Source organism: Monopterus albus, unplaced genomic scaffold (assembly GCF_001952655.1).
Source record: "Monopterus albus unplaced genomic scaffold, M_albus_1.0 scaffold16.1, whole genome shotgun sequence".
Lineage (NCBI taxonomy): Eukaryota > Metazoa > Chordata > Actinopteri > Synbranchiformes > Synbranchidae > Monopterus > Monopterus albus.
In genome coordinates this window covers 5,584,530-5,593,842 of record NW_018127896.1, presented here as the reverse complement: position 1 = coordinate 5,593,842, position 9,313 = coordinate 5,584,530, and the positions used below count along the sequence as shown (strand labels likewise).

Sequence of the window (9,313 nt, the reverse complement as noted above, 5' to 3'; positions counted from 1 at the left end):
TGGGACCAGTTAGTTTAAATACAGTTAACGGTTTGTACTGAATGTGGGTACACTCACGTTAGCTAGGCGTTCATAGCTGTGCATGTCGAACAAGCTGATGGTAATTTTAGCCCCTTGTGAATAACGTTAATCAAGAAGAGCTCTTTAGGTGATAACGTTATTTTGTTCGCGTTTAATCAGTATGCTAGTATCAACACCAGGGTTAGTGTTGCCAAGAGCTAATCTAGCTGATGAAAAGCAGGGTTCAGTCAGTCGCCTGTCTGTGTCCAGGTGAGAGCGGCCATATATAATGTTATGTATGTCTCTTATATTTTAGAATGACATGGGTTGTTCCTTGAGTTCGTTTCCTTTTTTTCATTTTAAGGGCACAATATGATCAAAATGAATGGGATTATATATGTATGTGTATATGGATTTGTATATATATATGCATATGTAATTTAATTTCTTGTGCACATAGCTGTTCCCCTTTTTCTGAATTTGTACTTTGTTTCAAAATCCTTAAATAAGGAATTTAAAACCTGAAAAAAAGGGTGAGAGCGGCCATAGTGTTTCCATGGCCGTCAGCTGATGTGAGAAACGATGCGGCACCACTGGCTGCTCGTTGGGGCCTGTGGCTGGGTCCTGCTCATCCTGATGTTTCTCGGGAAGCTCCTCAGCTTCAGAGCGGTACATGGTAAGCTTTTGATTTGTATATCAGTTATTTGGGTTAAAAACTAGAGCAGCACACTCTGACATGTTATTTTCAGACTATGGCAGTCAGAGTTGGACAGTGCCGGGCGCCAAGGTAGTCAAAGACACCCCTGTTCCCAGCCCCGAAAAACCTGTTCAGAAGCCATCAGATCAGGTATCTAATCCAGCTGGTTAATAATCGCATGTTATCACAGACATCACTGGAAACAACATCACGGCTTTGCAATAATGACTGTTGGTCACATTAGTGTTGTGTGTGTGTGTGTGTGCGTGCGTGCGTGTGCGTGTGTCTCAGCTCCCAGTCAAACCTACAGTGGATGATTGGCAGTTAGAAGTTGAAAGGCGACTCAGACGGCTCTCAACTGTATGTAATAACAGCAGCCTCAGGAATTTGACTCACATGTCCATCAGCAAATTTGTCCTGGACCGCATCTTTGTCTGTGACAAACATGAGATATTGTTCTGCCAGACGCCTAAAGTTGGCAACACGCAATGGAAGAAGGTCCTCATTGCGCTCAATGGTAAGTATGGGTTGGAGGAAGGTGATAAGGAATGACTGATAAACACCGGTTGCGATTTTGTGAGTTAACTGTACACAGATGAAATATGATGGTAATAAAAATGAAATGAGACTTTTTAACTGGAGGTCTGTTTGTTTAAAATGTTAATGAAGTTGTCAATTTATGTTGGCAGGAGTGTTCTCCACTGTGGAGGAGATCCCAGAAAACCTTAAAAAAAAAAAGTGCCTCCCCCCGCCTCTCATCGTTCAAGCCACAGGAAATAAAGCACAGGTTGGTTTAGAGAGGATGTGATAAGTGTGCACTTGTCTGGGTCACATATCCTAGTGGTTACAGTGGATGTGCTCAAAGCAAAGGTTGAGAGTTAGTAATTAGCTAAAGTTGAGCACAATTTAAGGGGCACTCAGATTGTGCTAAATTTTAGCTACACATTTGCTAATTAAGCATCATGGTTAATAGATCAGTTGAGACTGTAAGGATTGTTACAAGTCTCTAAGATGGTCAGCAAAAATGCCTGAAGTTTAATCAATAAAGAAATGCATCATCCCTGAAAACAGTTTTCTCCTGAATCCTTGTGTTTGTCAACAGATTAGACACCTACTTTAAGTTTTTCTTTGTGAGAGATCCCTTTGAGCGTCTGATTTCTGCATTCAAGGACAAGTTCGTGACAAACCCGCGTTTTGAGCCTTGGTACAAGCATGACATTGCTCCAGCCATCATCCGTAAATACCGCAAGAGGCACCGTAACAACAACAACACTGCCTCTGGCCTGCACTTTGAGGACTTTGTCCGTTACTTGGGGGATGCAGAAGGCCACTGGCGTCTGGACCGACAGTTTGGCGAGCATGTTATACACTGGGTGACTTATGTAGAGCTGTGCGCGCCATGTGAAATACATTACAGCATTGTTGGCCACCATGAGACACTGGAGGAAGATGCCCCCCACATCCTCAAAGCAGCGGGCATTGATCAGCTGGTGTCCTACCCAGCCATCCCTCCAGGCATTACACGCTACAACAGGACCAAGGTGGAGCACTACTTCTCAGGCATCAGCAAGCGGGACATCAGACGTCTCTTTGCACATTACCAGGGTGACTTTGACCTGTTTGGTTACCCAAGACCAGACTTTTTACTGAACTAAAGTGATTAACAGTTATATAACATCCTCTCAATGTCTTTGGTTGACTGAGACAGAGGTGTTTTTTTAGTTGACTTTGTGCCATAGCGCCGGCAGGAATAACTTGCTATGTATTTGCTGTATTATATTTGTTGTTTTTAATTAAATTGTCTAATGCTATGAAAAAAGCAAAATGATCAAAAAATTAACTTTCACAATGAAACAAAAACCTGACCTGTACTGCAACCACCTGGTGACTTCTTAGACAGCTGGTCGTAATACAAGGGCAACACTAGTTAGTAATGAAGTTCAACATAAAATAAAATAATGTGCTCTTTCTTATTTAGGTTGCTGCATCCTATTAATTTACTGGATATTCTCTCGAGTAGCTCTTTGCTGATGCTTTTTGTTTTTTTGATGATAAAACACTGCCACGTTGAGGAAATGTAGCTGTAAAGACATTCTTCTGTGGCTGTATATGAAATAAATCATGAGGTGGTCCAACATTCAGACTGTTTTTTTTTTTTTATCACAACCAAAGCACTGCTTCAAGTAATAAAAGCACATTGATGTGGAGTCTGAGTAGGTATGGTACAGACATGACCCTTCAAGATGTGGAATCAGGTGTACAGTGTGTCCCTGCTGTAATAGCAACTATCCACAAGAGTAGACGACTAATATTAGCTCAGTTTGAGACGCTAAACCATGTTCAGTCCTCATCACAGAGCTATAACTGAAATTTGAACCACAGAAATGAGGGTAGGACAAAGAATTTATACTATATATCAGCAACAAACCAGTAGCCAGTAGGGTGAGGGACATGATTTACATGATCAGTATCATATGCAAAACTTACCTTTACAGAGCTTATATTCATTCATTCATTCATCTTCTACTGCTTAATCCCTGAACGGGGTCATGGGGGGCGGAGCCAATCCCGGCCAGCAGTCGGGCGAAGGCAGGGTACACCCTGGACAGGTCGCCAATCCATCGCAGGGCTCAGAGCTTATGTGTCTTAGGTATTTCACTGAATGCCCAGCATGCATGTGTATGTGCCTCTTCACTGCTACTCCTCTCACCCTGCCTGACTGGTTTATCCTGCCCTGTCATTTGAATGGTGACTTGAAATTTGTTTAACCAGCAGATTAGCTTAGTCTGTTTCAGCATTTCATTGTGCTGTTGTGATAAATAACAGAAACACTGCAGAGGTGGACTTGCATGTGCTTTTGTTAACATGGTTTGGTATTGTTATTAAAGATCCAGGCTTGTAAAATGCCATGGGGTCCCACTGTTTATTAAAAAGGTTTATGTTTATGTAACTACTCCAAAATACAATGTATACCATACTACAGAGCTATACACACATATTTAATTATAGTATGCCTTGAGAGTATGGAAACGATGATGCAGAGCAGAAGTTAGGTTGATGAGGTGACTGCGGTTGTAAGAAGTAGCAGCTTGGGGTACACTGCCAAAGGGCTTAGAAGAATTCAGCACCCTATTGATCTACTGATGCTGTGGCTCAGGCAGAATCCCGATTCCCTGCTTGGACAGACTTCTTTCTAATGATAAAGGAGGTCATTTCCAATGCCAACTGGAGAGTGACCCTGGCAAAACATCACACACTCAAACGGGAAACATGCTGAGATAAATAGTAGTAGTAGTATTTTTGCAATATATTTCTGTGTATAACCTCTCATGCTGGCTTGAGTATCTGTCTCATGCTGCTCCCCCAGTCCCTACTGTGGACTCCACTAACACACAGCATCACTCCTGAGATGCTCACTGGCCACACCCAAGATTACCAATACTGACACTGAAGTCTCACATACGCATGTCCATAATAAGGATGGTGTGTGGTGGTGGTCCGCTATTTATCTCACCTGCCCTGCTGCTTGTCTAAATTGTATGTATATAACATACAGGGTAATGTGAGAGAAGTAGGATGTGTCTGTGTAGTTAGTGAATTAAAATCAACTCCTGTTCACGTCGTACTGATGGAGTCAGACCCAGCCCTGTTGTCTCTGTGCAGCCGACCGGCATCCTGTGTTTGTGCGGGTCTCAATCACAGCGGCGTCAAGTTAGACAGAAGCAGGCACGTTACAAACGGAAATGATAGTGTTTTACTTTCAACATAAAAGATAATTAGAATTAAAACGCCCTGGAAATTTGGTTGATACTGAAACTATATTAGGAACTATGCGTTTATGTCACTTTATAATTAAAGTATTCGTTCTTTCCATTCTCATAAAACTCAGCTATTGTTGAGGAGTGTTTGTCTTGTCAGTATTAGTGGTACGAAGTGGGATTTATTTAAGTGATGAATTGATACATTTAAGTACAGTACCTAAGTACAATTTTTGGGGTGTTTGTGCTTTATTTAAATTGTATTATTTTAACTTTTATTGTTACATTTTTAAAAGGAATTTTTAAAACTCCACTACATTAATTTACAGATACAGATTAAAATACTTAAATGTCTGCCTTTGTATCAGTAGTCTTTCTTTGGCTTATTTGAATATTTCCACCACTACACACTAATGCAGATTCATGGCCATTCATTAACCTTTTACTTCTGAGATAATTTGAAAAATGAGAAAAACAACCAGGCTACTATATTGTTCAAAACATAATTCTTTATTTATCAGTGTAATCCTACATAGCTCCGTTTCTTTGGTCGGAAATCATGATAAGTGGGGGTTTTATTTTGAAACTCCCCGTCGGAAGTAAAAGTTTTCCGCTTAGCTTCACATTAGTGGTACAAGCTGTGAGAGAGCGAACAGGGAGCTCGCTGCTGCCACCTCAACATGAAGGCGCAAAACCCCAGCATTTAGAGCTAATAAGCGGCTCCCACAGTGAGGAATAAGCGACGGACTTTACCAAATTTATTCACCGAACACTCTGCCAATGATACAGCAACAAACATCTTCTGCAAAAGCAACGGGAAGCGCGGCTTTTATTTGAAAGATGGCGAACGACTCTCCAGCTAAAAGTCTAGTAGACATAGACTTGGCTTCATTGCGGGTGCGTGTTGCCGAACCGAGCCGATGTTTTGTTGTTGTTGTTTTGTTTTTTTGCTTATTTCACGTTATTCGAGAAAACACATGTCAGTCAATATGGCTAATATGAGCAAGTTTTAGCCTGTTCCCCGGTCTTGCTTCTTGTTAGCTGAAGTAAAATGACCGCTGAGCCGAAGCGAGGTGTTGCCAGTGTCTGGTTTTCCTTTGTTCGAGATGCGTTTGGCATGTAGGGTAGATCAGGGCGCAACAGCTGGCTCACGCTGGACAATGTTTCCTAAATGAAACACATCATCATCACATTTTATTTAAAGTGAAATGCATTTCTGTCTTTTTCTTTTCAGGATCCAGCTGGGATATTTGAATTGGTGGAGGTAGTTGGAAATGGAACCTATGGACAAGTATACAAGGTAGGTTGGAGGCGCAGTCCACGGCCTGTCCTGTTTTCACAGTGCACCCCCCACCCCCCCACCCTTAAAAAACAAGTCTGGGAACAAAGAAACTGGCATTAAAAAGTCTGATGTTGCTGTCACACTCCAAATTTCCCCACTGTGGGATCAATAAAGTACCTACCCTACCCTACCCTACACTACACTGCAGGCTGAGTGTAAGGGAACAGTATTAATGTATGTAGCAGTTTGTTGTGGTCTGATCACAACCTGGTTTGTTTGCTGGTTATTGTTAAGTGTTCATCTAGGAGTGTGAGCAAAGAGTGAATCAGACAGTCAACAGTCTGGTATCTTACATCACTTACATCATCGCTTTACCGAAAAGTAGGTGAGGAACCAAGGATGCATGTCATAAGACTGCAGGTCTGCAGCGTGCTCATTTTATTTATGTTACACAGAACCAATATCCTGTTTAAATCAGGGCTTTGCCATTTCAGTGGATGGGAATCCCACTTTCTGGGCCATCTGCTCATGGTGTCACATTTCCCTGTTGAAAATGAACATTGCGGCTGTTGAAAGACATTGCCAAGGAGGGGAGATGTGGTCGTTGTGTGCCTGGTGGAGTGATGGCCTTGGACTGGAGAGTCATTTGTCCTTTGCCAGTGTTGTAATGAGCCTTCTTGTGTTGATATTTTTGCAGTGGAGGCTCCATTTTGTTACCTACTGCTAGGTGTCATTTAACTACATGCCTAGAGTTTATGTTAAGCATATCTACTCTGCCTTACTGCTAATAGGCTAATGCTAGCCTGCAAGGCAAAAAAAAAATTAGCTAGCTTGGGCAGTAAGCTGAGTATTTAATTCTGACAGCCTGCAGTGCTCTAGTGACCTGCATTCAATCCCCTAGTGCACTGGAAACCCAGGATGTCCTCTGCCTCAACTCACAAAGCAAACCCATCTGTGTGCATGTGCTCATATGATCACCACATCTGAAATCAGCCCTGTGCAGTGCAGGTGATTGTCTCAAGGATGTGTGATGCTCTGCATCTTATCTTCTCACCAGATGGTTTAGAGCTGGGTCAGGGTTGTGAATTACTGCTTTTTCGTCTTTTTGTCCTTTTAATCTCATGCTCCATTCACTGTCTAATGCTAATTCTTTTTACGAGTGCCGCTGTGTGGGAATGGAGCTTGTACAAGAGAGGGCTGACACAAAGACAGAGTCCTGGCTTGAAGCTTGCTGCAGTAGCTTCCTGTCCATCAGTGCATTGCCTGTCATGTTAACCACTTGAATGAGCATGTGGCCTGTGAGCATGTGCAGTAAGAGTGTGGTGATAGAGGGCTTGGTGTGTGTGTATGTGGGGGGGGTGGGCTGCAACTGGCAGAAGAGCAGCTGTCCAGTTTGAACAGAACCTACCCACCACTCTGACAAAGCTGAGATTGTCTCCTCACTCTTTTTGGGTCTCTCAGTACGTCAGTCACTCAGAGTCTCAGAAAGGAGGTGTTTGTCTGCAGGGTTTCAAACGCCAACCGACTGAATAATGACAAGAGCCCCCCAACTGAAAATGGGGTGGAGTTTCTTCTCCCTTTGAGGCCTTTTCTGCTTTGTCAGGCTCTTGGTCACAGTTTAGAAAGGCATTTTTAGATGGCACAATGCAAATCGGGGATGACTTCTGATTTGTTTTTTCTTTAAGGACGATGATAAATATTAAATTAAAAGTTAGATTTCATAATATGATTGATGTTGCATGCTTGTTCATTCTGTGCCCTGAGAGTTCTTGATTTAAAAATAATTTTGCCAGTTTTAGACTGTGTTATTAGACAATAATTGCACTGGTGCTTGTGTTGTAACATTTAAGAGAGCATCTTGAAGAAAGTCATATTTCTCAAAGCAAGGTAAAGCATTGTTAGTTTTAGTATTGAAATGAGGCATCATTTTTATATAAACAACTTCAAGCAGTACCTACTGTGGTGAACACCTGTAGTAGACCAAGGCTCAGATCTAGTGAAAGCCTGTATCTTTCCTGTGTTGTACTACTTTCAGCTCAACATTTTATCCTGGAAAACTAGAAGAAGAGAGCTGCTCTCTAAGAGCTGAAATGCCATGTCAAGGTCCTTGTGGCTGTGCTGCGCTGCTGGCTGTGTAGCTGCTCTTTCTGCCAGGAGGGCAGCCGTTGCCCCTGGAGAGGTGCCAGATTACAGTCAGCTTCTGAAAACCCAGCGCAGCAGAATTTGACTGACAGCCATAATGAAGATTACTTTCTAGCTGAAAAGCCCTTTTAAAGTCACTTAATTTTGGTTCGGCCAGCTGGTTGGTAGGAACGGAAACCTGCCTATATATTCAGATTGAGCACATCTACTGTATTATCAGCAGTAGTGAGTCATCAGTTTGATAAGTACTGTAGAAAACTAGGCCACAAAGAAAATTTGCTGCAGCCTAGACCAGTTTTTTGTTGCACTGTTTTTATTTTTACCAATAAAATGATGATTTATTGCAAGGCTGCATTTTTGATTCAGTAACCACAGAAACCCCAAACTTGATCTCTTATGGTATATATGTAATACTGAATTCCTTAATTTAGTTTAAAAGGGCACATTATGCTCTTAGTTTTGGTACATTGACCCTCCATGTTTGTTATAATTAACCATCTACTGGAAGCATTAATGCTGTATGTTTGCTACACTCAGTTGGTCTTTAGTCATTAGTTATCTTTAAGTACGCATTTCTGTCCACACTCCTTGAAAGCACTGCTCTTGCACGGCAGAGGGATTCTGAGTTTCTCCCACTACTTCAGTTTTTATCAGCTGGCTCTGCACCAGCTGGCTCAGTAGACTATCTCAGGTGTCTCACTCTGGATATAGGGATTAAAAAATGAGAGAGTAATGATAGCATAGAAAAAGACATAATTCATCAAATTGTGCATGTTATGCAGGGAAGTTCTTCTGTGCTCTGCAGAATGGCCAAATATAGTCAGGCCTGAGGCACCAGAGCCCCGCTGACTTGCTTCCCTGCCTGCTATGCATCCACGGGGTGTGTCAAGACTATGCCCACCCATATTTTCATACTGTCACATCTCGGTGCTTTGTGTGCATTCATGTACGTTCATCCAGTAGTTAAGACCTATAGTTTTTTGGTCTGTTTGGTGCCGTGCCTGCAATCAGCAGCAAGATCATGTGGCTAAATACCTATCTCTTTATCTATTATCCACCCACTGTGTTGGCTTGTGCTCATTTTGAAGAGCTGAAAGGCATGATGTGTGAAACATTTTCAAGCTAAGATGGTGAAGTTCAGATGCACACAGTTGCCACTTTGCACCCTCTCTAGCCCAGTGTGCATATCATTCTCATCCCACTGCCCCACTGTGACCGTCTCCCTAATGGGTGTCACAAGACCTGCTGTGTCCCCTGACTGGCCACGCTGCCTGAACAAAACTCTCTGTGTCTGTGTGTCTGTGTGTGTTAATGCTGCTATCTGTGTGTAGCTCAGTGAGCCACCTCATTACCCAAGTGGTCTTGATGAAACACAAAGGCGCTGGCAGACAAAACAGACTCTTGCTTGTCTTTCTCCAGTGCCTTTGCTTAGTT

The 9,313-nt window shown here is 42.4% G+C and overlaps 2 protein-coding genes across 4 annotated transcripts in view; both read left to right on the top strand.

Moving 5' to 3' along the window:
* Positions 1-17: 17 nt before the first annotated feature.
* Positions 18-2,448, top strand: chst10 (carbohydrate sulfotransferase 10). The gene is given in 7 exon segments (XM_020592143.1): positions 18-270; positions 511-676; positions 750-847; positions 989-1,214; positions 1,387-1,423; positions 1,425-1,484; positions 1,800-2,448. Coding segments are annotated over 6 exon segments (1,068 nt in total). The 5' UTR covers positions 18-270; positions 511-582; the 3' UTR covers positions 2,353-2,448.
* A 2,592-nt stretch (positions 2,449-5,040) lies between these two features.
* Positions 5,041-9,313, top strand: part of LOC109955681 (traf2 and NCK-interacting protein kinase-like) — a 31,598-nt gene continuing 27,325 nt past the window's right edge. For all 3 annotated transcript variants that reach the window (XM_020592088.1, XM_020592087.1, XM_020592089.1), the window contains exons 1-2: positions 5,041-5,352; positions 5,690-5,755. In XM_020592088.1, coding sequence (XP_020447744.1) covers positions 5,296-5,352; positions 5,690-5,755 — 123 coding nt within the window. In that variant the 5' untranslated portion in view covers positions 5,041-5,295. The remainder of the gene's footprint in view (positions 5,353-5,689; positions 5,756-9,313) is intronic.